Source organism: Musca autumnalis, unplaced genomic scaffold (assembly GCF_047663935.1).
Source record: "Musca autumnalis isolate F117 unplaced genomic scaffold, ASM4766393v1 scaffold_5, whole genome shotgun sequence".
Lineage (NCBI taxonomy): Eukaryota > Metazoa > Arthropoda > Insecta > Diptera > Muscidae > Musca > Musca autumnalis.
The window spans coordinates 1,815,382-1,834,358 of record NW_027412088.1 but is presented as its reverse complement, the minus strand read 5'-3'; the positions used below and the strand labels follow the sequence as shown (position 1 = coordinate 1,834,358).

Here is an 18,977-nt window from a genome sequence, read left to right as displayed (position 1 = left end):
CCAACAGCAACATTTTCTTTTAATATGAAAGATAGGTTCACTAGCTCTCTTAATATTTTAATTACATCTTTAAGTGTTTTAGGCTATAAATATTAATCTAGCCCAACCAGAAATATGAATGTACTTAGCGCTATAGTGATAACACTTTATGCAGCTGAGTGTGCATTGATATATTACATGAATTGTATAGGCGCTGTTCATACTTTTATGAACACAAGAAGTTACATCTCTTTTACTTAGAGTTTGGCATAAAACAACAAAAACGTTTATTTGTTTTATGAAGCACTACACAGAAAAAAATACTGAATTTTAGGAATAGTGTTCATAATGTCTTGCCAACGTTCAAATTTATGCATTTCATGAACCCCTTTCATAAAATAATGGTTTCTTCTGAGAGCTTGAAAAAAAACAATTTTGGCGAGTTGTTTTGTTTTTATTGACTAACTACCACCACACACCATCAACCAAAGAAGAGACAAATTTTGCTGCTTTTTATAATGCTTTTATTTTGCATTATTGTAATTTATCGTTTCTTCTAATGATTTTCACTGTAGCTGTTATCGTCTTGTGAGCATAGCAGAACAATATGAACCATATGTATATACATGTTGAGTCTATCAGCTCTAGGTTGAGATATTAGATGTTGCCTTTACATTAAAGAAATTAAAAAAATGACGAACTACATATATCGTACCGCCAATCACTTTGTTTTTTTTTTCAACACCAAACGCACTGTACTTGTTTGGTTTGTCAATTGTTACGACCGTGTTAGTATAGCGTAAAGCTGTATTTCAGTCAGGACGGTGAGACGATGGTGTGAGGAAAACCACGTTTAGCTGTATTTCAGTCAGGTTGTTGTGTTGCGGTTTGTTGATACAGTATCAATGTGATGGTGAGACGATGAGACCATTCAAAAGAAAAAAGAGAACAAAGTTGTGAGCATTTACCAAACAAGAGAGAAATATAAGAGCAAATAATGGGAATGTAGGGAAAATAGGAAACTGATTTTGCATCTCATGAAAATCGTACATATTTTTGAAAAATTGTGGCTTTCGGATGGATATAAGAAACTGCACATGTATCTTACGTGAGGTACCCGTACAGTATGAAACAAGTGAGCCAAGGCTATAGTCGGGTCGGGGCCGACTATATGATACCCTACACCACTACCCCCGTGCATAAGCTTTTGACTGGAAAAAATTCAAAATATTAAAATTGGGATAGCTTAGCGCCTTTGCTCTGAATGTCTTCATTACTGCAGGTAAATTTTGTTGAAACGCGTTTAAGTGCATCGTCAGTACAACTCAAATAAAAAATGGGAAAAGTGGGATGTAGCCAACCATCAACCCCCAAAATTTCGTGAGGATCTGAAAATTCCGACCTGTAGTGTGATTGCTCAAAAAGTGGAAAAAGGGATGCATTACCGACTATTGCGATATCTTCGTTGTTTGACCACCTACGACAACCTACGTTACATCGTTGCAAAGGTGATATTTTCTACTTTCGTTAGCTCTTGATATACCCCTTATAGAAGCGGAGATATTCGCTTTGAAATAAAACTCTGACTTTTTCTCCAAATAAGTTTTTTCCCATTCTGAGGTTTAGATGGACAGACACACTTCATTTTGGTATATATATGCATGGGTATACGACCATAATTTCGATGCGTTACAAATTTTTTGGCCAAAACCCGCTTAGCGGTGTACGAGGGTCAGCAAAAAAACCTTCTGACCTAGGCAACACGTAGTTAAACCAGGCGTCATCTGACATTTTTTGGAATGTTTGACAGTTCTTGGCGTAAGAGTATTTAGAACAGTTTGGCATACGACCATGTGTTGCGTTGTTTACAGTGGCTTGATTGAGACACTTCCAAAATATGTTTTTTTAACGCTTTTACAGTATCTTCTGGCGATTGCTGCTATTTTCGGGTTCATAGTTCCATAGTTCCATAGTTCCACGGTTCGTCAGCTGGATCCATCTTATTAACGTCTTTTGAAGGACCGCGATCGTATTTTTCCGAAATTTCACGCACCGATCGACAGGGGATCCAACGAGGAAAACCGTATCTTTACCGCCAAGTATTCATGGAATATTAAATGTTAGTTGGTGGAATAAATGCCTAAGGATGCCTCTATCCGTTCACACGCGGCTTAATTTTTTCTGGCACAACGGCCGTTTTTGGACGACGCTCACGAACTTCCTTTTTGGCAAATGTCGGCCACGATTGAATTCATTAAACCAGTTTTTCATAGTTCTATAGGATGGTCCTTTACCGACATACAAAGATTTAATTTGATCCATGCACTCTTGTCGTGATTATCCACGTCGAAATTTGTGAAAAATTATCGGACGAAAATGTTCACAAGTAAATTCCATTTTTTTGCAAAGTGATTTTTTCAAGTCACTGTAAACAACTCAACACATGGTCGTATGTGAAACTGTCCTGATTACGCTTAGCATCCATAGCTCAGTCCACAGATGGCATACAGACTTAATTTTTCGTAGATGTGTTCCACATATAGTTGAGAATTCTTCATTTAAAAATCAGCGCTCTACATTTGCGCTACAAAATTTGACAATTCATGTGAGAAGAATAATAATTTTGTAAAAAAAAACAGGGGGTTTGGGACTCTTAGATAAAATGCGCGATATGATAATTCATATACTTTGTATATTACAACCGGCCGTTCATTTGCCAGAAATATTCTTTTATACCGTGGAGCTTTGAGGTAAAAATCAGCCAGCAAGAATTTGCAGCGATTTCAGATTGAGAGATGTCATTGTACACCTAGATTAGTAGGCTTATTTTTTGTATTACAAACTAAAAACCAAGGGCCTAATAACGACATTCGATTCGATCGAGTATTTACTCGTGAATGAAAAAATCGAACTATGAAAACCTATGTGTTCTTCATAGAACATTAAGAAGGTAGATGGTAAAAATGTGTTTATTTGAAAGCAAAAACTAAATAAAATATCATTTGAAAAAATTAAGTTTCAGTGTTTTATTTAGAAATGCACTTAAAACTAGGAAATAAGTTGTCGCTTAGCCTCAATAAAAATTCTTTCTCATGATGGAATCTCTCAAACATATGCACGTCAATTGTCTACAATTGTTGATTAAAATGTTTGTTTTGTAATGTTACACTATAATTAGGCAGTTGTTCAACCGACAACGTTGGACGTGTAATAAGTAGGGCTAGAATGTGGAAACAAGCTAGCAAGCTCGATTATAAGCGAGTTTTAGGGTTTCATAGTGGTGAGCGTTTAGTACTTTGTCGATCAAAGGCAAACTACGAGCAGTGAAACGATTCCCCGCCAGCCAACAGTGTGAATGTCCAACGATGAACTAGTTGAAACATCTCTTTTATTTACATGGAGTGTATAACTACTGGAATTTCCTTGAGCAAGAAAATAGTAAGTAATTTCCTCACCGTCTGTGGGCCAACTGCCCAACGACGAATTAAACGATTCTTCTATCGCACATTAAGTCGATAATTTGTAGACAATTGACGTGCCCCACGGTTTTATTTTAGTCTAGTCTATGCATATGTTTATAATTCCCACGACTGTATCTATTTTATTATTTTTTGGTTTTTAGTACATTTATCTTAAACATTGCAATGTATGTTTAACATAAAACCGTTTAACTTAAAAAGTTGTTTTACCTATTTTTATTTTCTAGTTTTTAGTTTTTATTTCGCATTCTGTTTAATTCATTTAGTGCTTCATTATTACAAGGTTTCTTGCACGTTAGTTTATTGCAGTCCAACTCCTCTATACGTAGTCCCTGCAAAGATCTTACTCTACTAAGAGCCACGTAGGCTTGACCGTCTTCAAACAGTATCGCACCTAAGTATACGACTGCGTGATCCACAGTGCTGCCCTGCATTTTATGTATTGTAGAATCCCATGATAGTATTAAAGGAAACATTCTTCTTTCAGCCGTCCCGTAATTGTACTTAGCTGGAAACTGTATGGCTTTCGGGTGTATAAGATGTACTGTATAGTGCACTGTATTTTTCTTGTCAAGCCCTTTTATTTGATACCCATATTGGTGGGATTGATAAAAAATTGTTATCAGCCATTTGGTAGCACTTTGGTTGAGCACTTTCATTTGATACCCATATTGATGGGATTGATAAAACCTACGTTATCCGCCATTTTGTAGCGGCCGCCATCTTGGAATTCAATTTTTTATAGTATATTGTATTCTGCTTTTTGAGCCCTTTCATTTGATACTCATATTGATGGGATTGATAAAACCTACGTTATCCGCCATTTTGTAGCGGCCGCCACCTTGGATTTCAATTTTTTATAGTATATTGTATTCTGCTTGTTGAGCCCTTTCATTTGATACTCTTATTCTGCTTGTAGAGCCCTTTCATTTGATACCCATATTGAGGGATTAATAAAACATAAATTATCCGCCATTTTGTAGCGACGGCCATCTTGAATTTATAATGATAATGAATAAACATAATTGTATTGTCACCAAAATCCAAAGTGTATACAAAATTTCAGATTAATCGGTTAACAGGAAGAGGGTGAAATTTGAAGTATGGACTTGCCCCTGATGAAACATATACCCTCGTATGAAGGGCAGTGAATACAAGTTGCTAAAGCAAAAATCAAAGCGATTCGAGAGATGGTCCTAAACTGAAATTTTCCAAATTTTTGTGAGGGAGGTACCCGAAGAAGTGGACCGATTGAGTCCATATTGGAACATATTGGTAGAAATTACACGATGCGCAAAATATAGGCCAAATCGGTTATTCCCTACAAGAGTTATCGTGCGCACAAGTTTTGCGATAATTTTTGAACATTTGTGGGGGAGGTACCTGAAGAAGTAGACCTATATGGCCCATCTTCGAACTTAAATCGAATCTGGACAAAATATTTCGATACCCAAAATTTGAACCGAATCGATTGATCCGTTCGAGAGTTATCGTGCGCACCAGCCTGCCAGACTGACAGACAGACGGACGGACATTGCTAGATCAACTCAAAATTGTCTGAAACGGATATCGTACAAACATACTTGGGGTCTAAAACCATTATTTCGATGAGGCACATTTTTGGTCGTATCAAAGTGTAAATACCCTCTTTAGCCTAAAGGCTGAGGGTATAAAAATATACATATGTTGAATTCGTTGAACAATACTTTGGGTAATAATTTCGGAATGAAGTTGTGCTAGAAAAATGTACGAAATGATTTATTTTGGTAATAGGTTTTCATAGTTCAATTTTTTCATTCACGAGCAATACTCGATCGAATGGAATGTCGTAATTTGGCCCAAGAAAGAAAATCAATAGTTTAGGTGCACATTTGTTGTTAATAACACTGAAATACTTCATGCATCGTAACGAAGCATGGTTGGTATATAACTTTGCCATTCGTCAGCGACATCCCTAATAATTGATCTAAGGTCTCATATTCTTCATCAAATGCGAATTCTAAGACATTTCTTTCCCATGACAGACCAACTGTCTGTTGAATTGAATCACCCCCCATTATAGGCGGAATACTTTCAACACACATATCGTAAGCTGATGATACATTGCTTCTAACAAACTGTAGGGTCGTTAACCTTTTAACATCGATATAGCGATGGGGAAATTTCAAACATTTAATAATAACATTAAGAAGATGATAACAAACGGTTTTAGCACAAAAATGCCCAAAATAGTTGAAATTGCGTTTCCAATTTGAAATAAAATCAAAGAACGCCTATGTTGGCAACTTTGATTCTGTGTCATTCAATGGAGAATAATTGATGATTCTTCTGCCGGCACCCTGACTTAGATGTTATCATCTCGTAGACAAATGGTAAGAATACGCCCCCAAACATTTGAGGCAAGCGTGACCCTACTAATTTAGTTTCTGTTCGACGACTCATCTAAGCGGACGTTTGTATGTGAAGTTTAAAAAAAAAGAATAACAAACCAAACAAAAGAAAAATGTTAAAGTTTTGTTCATTGAAAAGGCGTAAAGAAGGCAAATCAAATAACCCATCATCTGTCCAACAGTTCAACACATCATCTCTTACAAATGATCAAGTGCTTGATTTAATTAAACAAAGAAAGTCTGTAATTTTGGCTCTAAGCAGGTGAATAGAAATTGTTAAAAAAATCACACTTTAATAATTAGAAGAGTTGATAATTATCCGTTGCTTATTTTATCCCCTCTGGTAGTACATTGCCCCCCACAAAAAGCAATGCTGATGGAGTTTTACTTAACGATGATTATCAGGGTGAGTTGAACATTTTATTGCCACTTCATACGAAAGGGAGGCGTGATGTTTCATGTAACACAGGTGTACTTTCAGAATCATAACAACGGACAGTGAGAACAAATGATGAACGAACTTATAAATCTTTATTTATTCCATCAATTTGATTCATTGAAATTTAGGCAGCAACAACAGCCGACATTTGTTGTGAAATCACCTCAGCTTTGATGTTTGTATGTCGCCTGTTCAGTTGTAATTATTCATTTCAATGGAACGGTACAACAAACTAGCAACTGGACAATAATTAGTGGGAAGTATTGCCAACAATTGAAAAATTGTATTCACTTTGGTAGTTTTATTAACGTGTTCTTTATAGTTTTATTTGTAAAGCCCCAGTACAAAAAATTGCATTTTCATTGATGTTTTCCATGAAAACTACTAATAATTTTTAGTAGATCTTATTTCATCTGCAAGGATACATCATGATCTACTTAATAAGCCAAACAAATATATGAAGATCGGTTCATTCGTTTTCGAACTAGAGTGGGTACCAACCGCAAAAATACCAATTCGAAACACTATGAATTCTTCCTTTCCAACGGTCATATCTCATTCAATTTTCTTCTGGTAGACTTCAAAGATTCACAGCATATTCTATGCTGCCTATACTTTAAAATAAACAACATTTATTTTCGATTCTTTAAAGTGTTTTCTTAGTCCATATTTACATTAGGCAATTTTCCTTGCAGCAATTTTCAGTTTGATGGAGAGAGAGTTGAGGCAAATGGAAACCCTTTGCCTCTCAACACCCTCCCTAACCGACATTTGCGGCAAGGAATATTGCCTAATATAAATATGGACTTAGTTTTTTGTTGTTGTTTTGTTTTGATACCATTCCCAAAAGCAAATCAATATTAACGAATTCCCACTCTGAATAATTTGTTGTTTGAATTACTATACAAATAATACATTTGAAAAGTTTACTTACAACAGTGTTCCACTAATGTCCTCATAACACTGTGCAACACTGGAAATGCAAACAACTTCTAATGGGCATTTTCTGAAAGTACATATTGAGACTACAAAAACCTTAATTGGGTTTTGTTTTCTTAGATCGGGTTTAGATTTTATGGTCTCATCTAAACCTACCTAAAATTAGCCTTTTTCCAGTGATGGGACCTTTATCTCCGAAACTAATAAGAATTTTGATTTGCAGTCTTCAGCAATATTGTAGCCATAAAGTAGTAGAACTTATGTGTCAAACAGATGAACTAGGAAAAGCTGCATCTAGCGCATAATTTCTGAAATTCTGGTCAATAACAACTAAACTGTTGGGAGTTGAAACAAGTAACCACTCTAAAAATTTTCCAAATAATGTGACCATCAATTCTTCAGATCATTCTGAAACTCTAAAATGGTTATTTCACGTTGTTTAAGGGGTATTTCATAACATACCTTTTACAAAACTTATTTCAAACAATGTTCACACAGGCTGTTTATTCTCATGTTGGGTATTTTAATGAATTATTGAAATATTTACAAAAATGTTGTTGAAAAATTTGCTATAAACAAGGCGATAGATGCATTTTAAAACAATATAATGTTCTGAAGAGTTGTGTACTACATTCCAGAGAATATTTTCCCAAAGGTAACATTAAGAAGAATTTAACATTTTGGGAGATACGCTGCGAAATATACACAGATTATAGAATTTTGAGATATAATATAAAATTTGAGGCCATAAATGCAGTTTTTCGAGTTCACTATTCCTCCAAATATTTTCTTCTTGCTCTTATCTACAAGTTTGCTGCAGATGTCAAAACAAGATTCGTATTGGTTTTAGAGATACAGCCCCGATTTGTTTTAAAAATTCGATCTTTAACCATGTTTAGATGAGGCCATAAAACCGAAATCGATCTAAGAAAACAAAACCAAATATGGTTTTTGCCTATTGGTCCTCTACTTTCATAAAATTCTGGACAGAAGTTGTTTGCACGCGATTGGCTCAAAAATGTTGCACAGTGTAATTCTAGAGCAACTAAGGCTGCGAATAAAGTAACAGAATATTTCACTGGTATTTATATTTCTGGCATATACGTTAGGCCGGGGCGATTTGTGTGGACTTAAAAGACCTTTATGGGCCCTTCTCCTTTCTGATTCCTGGGATTGAACTGAGCAAAAAAGTCCACTGGACCATATGTCTACGGTGAAAATCGAGCCTCCCGATTTTGACTTGAAGTTTACTCATGTATGAAGAAACATTATTATATATGGTATTTAATTCAGTTAACGTTAATCGATCGCCATAAAATTTAATATGTAAGGTTTTTGTATTAAATGGACAAAATAAGGGAGTAGGAGTTTCAAAAAATTTTTTTGAGTCAGTTTAATTTACATTTATCACCGCATACAGTGGATCCAAGCGAAAGCTTATGAAATTTATTTAATTGACTTATATCTCCGAAACAAAATGAAGATAGTATTTACGCAGCGTTTTAGTCAATTAAGTCGACAATTTAAAAACACGAAATAAGAAAATAATCAACCCCGTTTACTTTGTTAAAATATTAAATTAGCTTAAATACTAAGAATTTTAGCACCAACCGAAAGTCGTACAGTCGTATTTTTTATTAAATCCTACGATCGATTTACGTTACATCAGTACTTCTTTACAATCGATAGGGTCAATTCTGGAAACTTAAATCAGATTAAATGGTACAGGAGCGTAAACAATTATTTTTATGAAATCAAATGACAAAATAATTAACTCAACTTTACAAAAACATTTTTTTTACATTTAGCAGATATCGAAAATAAAAACTGCAACACTATCCAATACTTTGATCCAATACGGATGTGTGTCAAAAAGAAAAAAAACATATAACATATTTAAAATAATTCGAAAATTAAAAGAAAATATTTTCTTTTATTGTTGTAAAATAATTCAGCTAAATCTCGGGTTTTGTTGTTTTTAAATAAAACATGTTGTTTTAAAATTTAAAAACAACAAAACCCGAGTTTTATCTGAATTATTTTACAACAATAAAACAATACACATCTCAACAAAACTGCCAAAAGTGAATCTAAAAATATTTTCTTGTGGATAGTTTAATACACGAGTTTCAAAATGAGTGGATTTTTAGTGTCCCGACTCTCTACTCGATTGAGGAAAATATTTGGAAGCGACACGAGTTTCAAAATGAGTGGATTTTTAGTGTCCCGACTCTCTACTCGATTGAGGAAAATATTTGGAAGCTCATTTTTCCAATATACAGTCAAGTTTATACCCCTAAAATAAATTTTCAATTTGCGATCCAGACCTTATATAGCGAAAGAGCCCCACTTATCGCATTGCTCTTTCTGCCAAAACTCTGGCTTCATGCATAAAAGCTTAATATTTGCGTTCAATAGTATTTATTAATGGTTTCAATAAGATTGGTTCGCTAGAACGTAGTCCAATCATAAACAATAAATCATCTATAGTGGTTGTAAAGCTGGAAAACTTCTCCAGATGATATGTTCTTCCAAACATATTTTTAGGAGAGCTTTAAAGAACAAGCGGCGACATATTTTATACTACAGTTGTACAGAACCGGCTAAAAATATTCTAAATCGATTGCAGAATTCAACTGAAACCAGGAATATAGAAAAGGATTAATTATATTAATAAATACATTGTCTTTATAATTGCTGTACGACTTTCGGTTGGTGCTAAAATTCTTAGTATTTTAGCTAATTTAATTTTTTAACAATGTAAACGGGATTGATTATTTTCTTATTTGGTGTTTTTAAATTGTCGACCTAATGGACTCAAAATATACTACGTAAATACTTTCCTCATATCCCTTTCTGTGTCGGAGATATAAGTCAATTAAATAAAATTCATTAGCTGTACGACATTCACTTGGATCCACTGTATGTTTGTTGGGGTACTTTCCTCTAATTTATCCTAAAAATAGAGAAACATTTGAACATACCGTTTTCCAATACGATCGCTGTCCATACTAAATACACCCACCCCAATTTGTCAAAACAATAACAGTCATACAGTCTACATAGGAATGTGCACGTCCACTTCCATCCATCCATCCAGTCATACGTATACGTATGTCAGTCATACGTATCAACACACTTGCATATGGGTATCTAACGACACGTAAGTTATATTGAGACAAAACTTGCGAGCGTTTTGCATTCAAATGAGCAGCAGCACACAAAAACGTAAACAACGACATAAACCCAGTTTATTTGCCCGTAGCAAATTATAGTCCCACTATCTCCACCTCTCACCGTCGTATAGCAAATATCATTGACAATGAAGTGAACAGCAACTGAAATTAAAAAAAAAAAAACTATCTATCGGATTTGCGGTTCGTGCCTTCCGAATGACCCAACAATAGCAACTATGTACTTGCAACTTTAGTGTTGCTATTTAAGCTGTTTAAAAATTAAAATTGGATTCCTGCTGAAACACTCAAACAACCCAATGACTGACTAACTGATTCAACAACGCTCAGATGAAACGGATAAAGCTGGAATCTTGAAATTTTTGGTGAGGATGGATTTTTGGATTTTTTTAATTTATTGAGGATGGATTTTTTTTAAGTTTACAAAAAGTACTAAAAGGTACTAACAATTGTACCGTTTGTATTGGGTAATGGGTAGGTAAAAAACGAAATTTGGAATGATTGTCGCTGGTCGAGTTTAAGATAGAGGGTTTTCGATATACATATATTAAAATGACTAATATTTGGTCTTGGGTGCACGAATAGAGCTGGAAATGTTTGGTATGAGAATCACTGTTGCGATATAGGACTTATATAATAGATGTATAAAATGGTACTGATAGGTTCAGTGTGGGGTTTTCTCAATGATAAGGACATTAGTCCCGGTCCACACTAGAGTGATTTCATTGAAACAGTTTTAGAGTAGGATAATCTAGTTCCTAGTCCATTGTACTAGTTCCAAAACGTATGAGTAACATCGTGAAATGTAACGTGTGATATTAAGTATACTCAGTTTGTTCAAAGAAAAAATGTGGGCCATTGGAACTGCGAAGTAAACTAGATAGTTCCATATAGTTCCTTTGGCACAACTCTAAAAAATTTAATGGAATTAGTCGTTCTTAGTTGGATTTCATGATATTACTCTACTATGGAACTCGATCTAGGAAAGCATAATTTCTTGATTCTTTTTCAATGAAATCACTGTAGTGTGGACCGGGACTTAGATGTACGGAAAGGGATAGAGGTAGAAATTTAATTCTGAAATGAGGGTCGATGTTGCTATTTACGGGTAAGATATGCAGATGGTTTAGGGAACACCTATTATGAGCGCACGAAAAGATCTGAAATTGAATGTGAACGGTGTCAACTCCAAAATACGCGGAATGACTAAAATACCAATGTACACATTTTCTAATTTTTCATTTAAAACTGGGACCATTTTTTTTGATGGATTGACGACACTGCTAATTTCGGCTTTGCTTTATGGCTCTTTTGCTTACTAATAAACGATTGCTTCGCGGCTATTTACTCTCTCTTTCCGCTAAATATCATGTGTGTTGGAGTGTGTTGTTATTGTTGCCTGCTGCTATCGTTGCTTGTGTCTTTCAGAGTGTGACTCTAGAACTATTCTGCTACTACCACAGCCAATAATTCAGTTAGTTTACGAATTTCGATAAGTCGAGTTGAGTTCAGTTCAGTTGAGTTGAAGTAAACAGATTACAAGGCACCGAACAGTGAGTGCGGCAAGTTCAAACATCAAAAAAACAGCCAAAACACTATGAGCGACGTACGAGGTACATTCAGCAAATTCGCCAATCATAAATAAATCGTGACGTGAGTTTGATTTTGCATTTGATAATCATTTTAAACGAAGCTCCTAATAGCTAATAATCTTTGAATGACAATACATATTTACAATTTATAGATATATGTATGTACACGTATATGCATGTGTCTGTGTGGATGTATGTATGAACTCTATTTACCTTTCTATCTAATGTGACGTATTCCGGTTCCATCATATTAATAACCAAAAATATTAAGAAGAAGAATTTGTCGCTGATAACCATAGTTGAAGAAGACTTGATTAGTGTTTACTGTTTTGTGTGTGTTTTTTTTTTCTGGTTGCTGTTGTTGTGGTTATTTGACTGATTAGCAAAACATAAAAGCGCCAATTTGTATTCCAGAGAGGAGATAAGCGAAAGTGTTCTTATTCGAAGAGAATTGGATTGAATGCGAGTGTGGAATTGAAGTTGTTGCCTATAAAAGTTGAACATTTACAGTTAGTCACTTTCTTCCATAGCTAAGAACTAGTGCGATTGGTGTATAAACTTCAATACCTTGAACTTGTATGTCACAAACATATTTTATACATATACATATGTATATGTATGTACATACAAATATGCATGTGAATGTGTTGACATCAAATTATACTTGTGGCGTAACAAATTATACACAAATCAATTCATTTGCCATAAAGAGATAAATTAATCGATAAATTTTAAATTGCAATTCATATTAAATGCAAGTGAAGCGATGCCGAACACCAATCTCGAAACAAATGAAACGAGGAAATATCTACACCGTTCTGCACAAAACATTTGGACCTAAAATTCTTCATTGGGATATTGAACCTCTGGGAAACCTTCCTGGGGAAATTTAAGATATTGACATGTATTTATATTTATATTTGTAGTTGTATTGATTATTCGAAGACATAAAGCTAATAAGACTACACAAAATAAATGAAACAGTGTATAGAAAAATTACCCTGACCGATCTTAATCAAGGATGGAAATTTGAATTAATTGTATCATGGATCTCTCCCAGTGCAATTCCTGGTGCATACGATTGTAAATAACGCCTAAATTGACTATAAAAATTTCAACTTTTTTACATAACGTAACGAAATCATAACATTACATTCCTATGGTTACACTGTGCAATATTTTTAAGGTGATCTTGTGCAAAAAATTCGAACTGAGGTTTTTTTGAAAGTACAGACCCAAACACAAGAAACCCTAGTTGGGTTTTGTTGTGTCAGGTCCAGCTCGGATTATATGGCCCCATCTAAACATGGTTAAATATTAAGTTTTGAAAGAAATTCGGGGCTATATCTCTGAATCCAATGCGAATCTTCTTCTCACCTCTGGAGCAAATTTGTGGATAAGGACAAGAATAAAATATTTGGAGAAATAATGAACTCGAAAAACTACATTTATTGCCTCAAATATCAAAATATATGAAAAAATTCCACAATTTTTATACATTTCGCACCGTATCTTCAAAAACCGTTAATTTTTCTGAATATTTGCTTTTGGAAAAATATTCCCTGGAATGTAATACACTGTAAAATGCCTCTATCACAATATATTTTATATATTTTTCAACGACCATTTAATAAAAATGTCAATAATGTGGTGAACTCCGAAATGGGAGAATAAACTGTTGGTGTGAACTCTGTTTGAAATACGAGTTGTAAAATATATGATGCAAAATACCGCTGAAACAACATGAAGCAAGCATTTTAGAGTTTCAGAATGTTTTGAAGAATTGTTGAGAACTTTATATGGAAGATTTTTGTAAAAGGTTGTTTGGTTCAACTCCCAATAGTTTTACCGATACTGACTAGAATTTCAGCAATTCTGTAAAATTTTCTATATTTTATAGATTTTGATGCCCTAGATGGAGTTTTTCTTATGTGGTTTTTTCAAAAGATAAGTTCTACTAGTTTAGGGCTACAATATTGCTAAAGACAGCAAAGCCAAATTCCAATTCGTTTCTGAGATAAAGGCCTGATAAATGCAAAAACGTGTAGATTAAGCCCGGTTTAGATGAGGCCATAAAATCCGTACTGGATCTGACAAGACAAAACCCTACTAGGGTTTTTGTAGTCTAAATATGTACTTTCAAAAATGCATACTAGAAGTTCTTTGCATTGTCAGTGTTGTATAGTGCTATCTTACATCATGTTAAATATAAATGTCCCATCTTATTATATTTATCTCTTTGGTCAAAGGCATAAATGTAATAAGAAAGAACATTTTATTGTTATTATTCTTCAGTGAGTGGGGTGGGAGTTGAAAAATAATGCAATGTAACCGTGCGTTTGCACGTGCCAGGACAGTAGAGTTCATGTATTGATTGTCACAAACCCAAAACATGCCTGTGTGACGTAGGTGTCCAGACAACTGCAAAAACAGTTGTAAAATTATGAATGAAAATCGTAGATTTCTTTTTGTTTTTCGTTCACATATTTTGTTTTTTTAATGTTCTTTTGTTTGCAACACATTGCAATTATTATCTCACTTACTTTTACAAAAATGTCCAAAATTTGTTAACCCGACTTTCTGTGAAAAAATGATGGACAGCTGGGAGACAGCCGCCAAATGTATGCATGTGTTAGTAGATCAGAGTTGTATATGAAGACAAATTGTCTGATGTAAACGCCTAGTAACGATTGCTGGTGCCCTCATCAAGTTTTCCAAAGTTGACTACCACGGATCCACAATCCCTGGCCGACTCGTTTTACCAGTGTAAAAACTACAACTGTAGTAAAGTTATGACTTGCCTTGTTGTTTTTTTGGTTGAGATGGAAATCCCCAATCCAATGCACCAAAAATCTTTCATGTAGCTTTAAGTTTTTTTTATTTTTTTTTTTTTAAATGGAATTTTAAAAAATGTTGGCTTTCAGCCATATATAGATTTTATTAATAGATAATTATTTATAAGTTTATACATACAGAGTTACCACTGTTATTAATCTACTTTGTTAAAAACATAGAAGTGTTTAACTCATATATAATAACACTGTGCTAAACGAAAAATTTGCAATGGTTTTGATGCATACATTCGGTTTTGAGGAAGTCCACGCTAGACGAAACTACCTTTGGTTTCTTTGGATCACTTCGTTTTTTGATTTTATAAGAGTTAATGTAGTGAAAACGGGGTTTCTTGGATTTTCAACTTTAAACGGGCATAACTTATTTTTCTCACAACAGATTTCTACAGCTTATTTTTTATTTAAATGGGGACAAGGTACAGTTAAAATCGGTTAACAAATGACTGAGCTATAGTGGTTTAGGTGTGACAAAAAATTATTTTTCTCGTGCTCTAGGCTGCGTAGAAAATACCAAACAGTGTAATTATTTGCTTTTACCATGAAGGAAATTTGCTAAGCTTTTCAAAATGGGAAAAACCAATGAAATCGGTTGAAAACTAGATGAGTTATGTCATGTTTTGTGTTTTAACTTTGTGCTTTTTTTGTATATTTTCCTTGATAAAAGATTGGTACCTTAGTGTGTGTGATTGTAACTGTAATTTTTCTACTTAATAATTATTAAACGGTAAGTAATTAGTAATTATTAAGTAGAAAAATTACAGTTACAATCACACGCACTAAGATACCAATCTTTTATAAAGGAAAATATACAAAAAAAAAAAAAACAAAAAGTTAAAACACAAAACATGGCATAACTCATCTAGTTTTCAACCAATTTCATTGGTTTTTCCTATTTTGAGAAGCTAACTAAATTTCCTTCTTGATAAATGCAAAAAATGCACTGTTTGGTATCTTCTACGTAGCCTAGAGCTCGAGAAAAATCATTTTCTTGTTTTTAAGCGTTTTTGTCACACTTAAAACCCTATAGCTCAGCCATTTGATAAACGATTTTCAAAAACTGTGGCTTGTTCGAAATATATTATTATTAATATTATTATATTATATTATTATATTATTTTAAATTAAAAATAAGCTGTAGAAATCAATTCTGGAAAAAATAAGTTATACCCGTTTAAAGTTGAAAATTCAATAAACCCCGTTTTTCACTTCATTTACCCTTATAAAATAAAAAAACGAAGTGTCCCAAAGAAACCAAAGATCTTTTGGTCTTACATGCACTCCCGCAAAACCGAATTTATGCATCAGAACTCCTGCATTTTTTTGTCGACTTTTGTATCACAGTGTAATTTTTCAACAAACATCCCAGAAGCGACAAAGGAGACTTCTGACATATCAATGATTACCCCGATTCATATTAGCATCTACAGTTTATTACCGAGTCCGAAAAAAACACCGATCTAACGTGCATATAATATACAAGTGAGCAAAGGCTACAGTCGGGACGGGACCGACTATGTGATACACTACACCACTACTCCTGTGCATAACCTTTTCACTAGTAAACATTTCTTTTAAGGGATACTAAAGTTTTCACCTAGCTGGGCTTTTATACCAAATGACATAAGGCGAACTGAACCAAAATAATTAATATTTAATTTTATATTTGACTACCGTCGACATCTACTTGGTACAGATTGAAAGCTTTGCTGGTCTTCTTGATTAGCATTTTACATGTCTTAATTACACCAAATAGAAGCAGAGGTATTTGTCATTAAAGTAATAACTTCAAAATATTAAAATTGTGCTAGCTTAGCGCCTTTTGCAATAACCATGATATTTTACCATAAATGCCATGTTTTGTATTAATTTAAAGCTCCGATGGTTTAGTTTCATTATCAATATGTATTGGTTTATGTCCAACGAAAGCAGAAATATCTGACATGGAAATAAAATTCCATAAATTGGAAATTTGGATGTCCCAGCGCATGTTTCAACATCACAAGCATTTCACCAATTTTGGTAAAGCAATTTGGAACATTTTAAAGCTCAGAAAGTGGGATGTGCGTCAACCTACTTTGTATCATAATAAAGGTGATATTTCCCTCATCCATTGACGGGCTTTCCTTTTGGAATACGCCTACTAGAAGCGGAGATATTCGCATATGAATAAAACTTTGAATGTTCTTCACATACAATGTTCACCCATTCCGGCCCCTGAATATTACCCGACCATCAAAAATCAATAGGCATATTCCTCTGTGGGGACCCCATTAAACCTCAAATTTTCGTAACGATCCGATCAAAATTGCGAACTGTAGCGTGATTTCAAAAAAAAAAGGAAAAAATGGAATATATTCCCGAGTATTGCGATATCTTCTTTATTTAGCCACCGAAGCCAACCTACATTACATGATTGTAAAGATGGGATTTTCTACTTTCAAAGTCAGGCTTTTCTTTTGGAAGGTCCCGAACCAAAGTTGTTGGGTTTTATTTACGACTATTGCGATATCTTCGTTGTTTGACCACCTACGACAGCCTAGTTTACACCGTTAGAAAGGTGATATTTTCTACTTTCATTTTGATATACCACTTATAGAAGCTAAGATATTCGCTTTGGAAAAAAACGTCGACTTTTTCTCCAAATAAGTTTTTTGCCCATTCTGACCCTTAAATATCAATAGGCTTCTTTCCCTCCGGGATCCACATCAACACCCAAAATTTGTGACTATCCGATCAAAATTGCGACCTGTAGCGCGATTACAAGGTTTAGATGGGCAGACGAACAGACGGACGGACACACATAGCCAAATAAGTATGGGTCTACGACCATTATTTCGATGCATTACAAACGTTTTGGCCAAAACCAAATTATATTACCTTCCCCACATAGTGGTGTAGGGTATAAAAATGGACAAGAAAGAATCTAATGTTTCAGTACATTATTAAACTATATATGGTAATACTAAAGAAACGTTTACAATCGTTGAAGTTGAGGTTTACCATTTAATAAATCGCGAACTGTAAATATGTATATTTTATGCAATATAAATATATTTCTGTTGATTGAAGTGTTTTTGCAACGATCTCATAACATGGACCATAAAAAATAATTTGCGTGGAAGCTGGTGGTAATACACAAAAATGGGTAAAAATGTGTTGAAGTAAACAAGTTTTTGTGTTCTTTCTTGATTTCTGCCCAAACCACGTCACATTTAGACCTGTGCTCAAAGAAAGAATTAAAGAATACTCCTTGGGCACAATGGTTCTAATGTGTGGTTTTTCGATATATACACTGCATTCCCCTAAAATCGATGCTGACATTTTGAAGTTTTGATTTCGGCGTTTTTATACCCTCAGCATTTATGCTAACGAGGGTATATCAGGAATATTGTCAATTATTTCATATTCCATTTCAGAAAAAAAGGATAAATTTTTTTCGCGCTACATCAACGATTTTTGATATGTAGGTTAAGACAAAAATTCCCAGTACGAATCTGGTCGCGAGCCAATTTTTGGTTGTTGCGGACAAAAGTTATGGCGCTTTTATTTCGCTTTTTAAGAAAGGAAATATTATAAAAACGCTAATTTTTTTATGAGCACAATTGTTCCAAAAAAGTTCTCTAGATGTGACTTCAGCGAGTAGATTGCATAATACCTGCAAAATGTTACACAGAATTCGCGGAATGTACATAAAATTGATAAATTATTCAATATAAGTCAACTTTTTTCAAAATTAAGGCCCATTTAGTAGTCATAAAATTACATAAAAATTTGTTGTGGTTAAAAACTTCACGGTGAATCAAATGAGACTACAATCATACAGATTGGTGCTATAGTTTCGATGTTACAGACAAAATAAGCACATATTTTGGCCAAAAAAATAATTTTTTGTTTGAAAAAATATTTTTCACATGCATTATGTAGTAGAAAATATTGTAAAAATTTATAGGAATACTTCCTTCATTTTGCTTAAATCTCCCAACAAAATAGACGGATTTTGCTTTATTGACATTCATATTAAAGCTTTCCCATTAGGGAAGGTAATTGGGTTGATGAGGATATATCTCAAAGCTTCTGAAATGGAAATAGAGTTCAAATAACCCATTTTAACTT

At 34.0% G+C, this 18,977-nt stretch overlaps 1 protein-coding gene across 24 annotated transcripts in view; it reads left to right on the top strand.

Annotated features, from left to right (window-relative positions):
- The first annotated feature begins 5,879 nt into the window (after positions 1–5,879).
- CAP (Cbl-associated protein) overlaps positions 5,880–18,977 on the top strand; it is a 97,839-nt gene continuing 84,741 nt past the window's right edge. For 7 of the 24 annotated variants that reach the window (XM_073957240.1, XM_073957239.1, XM_073957238.1 and 4 more), the window contains exons 1-2: positions 5,880–6,110; positions 6,196–6,254. In XM_073957240.1, coding sequence (XP_073813341.1) covers positions 5,962–6,110; positions 6,196–6,254 — 208 coding nt within the window. In that variant the 5' untranslated portion in view covers positions 5,880–5,961. Of the gene's footprint in view, positions 6,111–6,195; positions 6,255–11,842; positions 12,074–18,977 lie in introns of those variants that run through there. The other 17 variants (XM_073957250.1, XM_073957247.1, XM_073957251.1 and 14 more) reach the window with 8 other exon arrangements.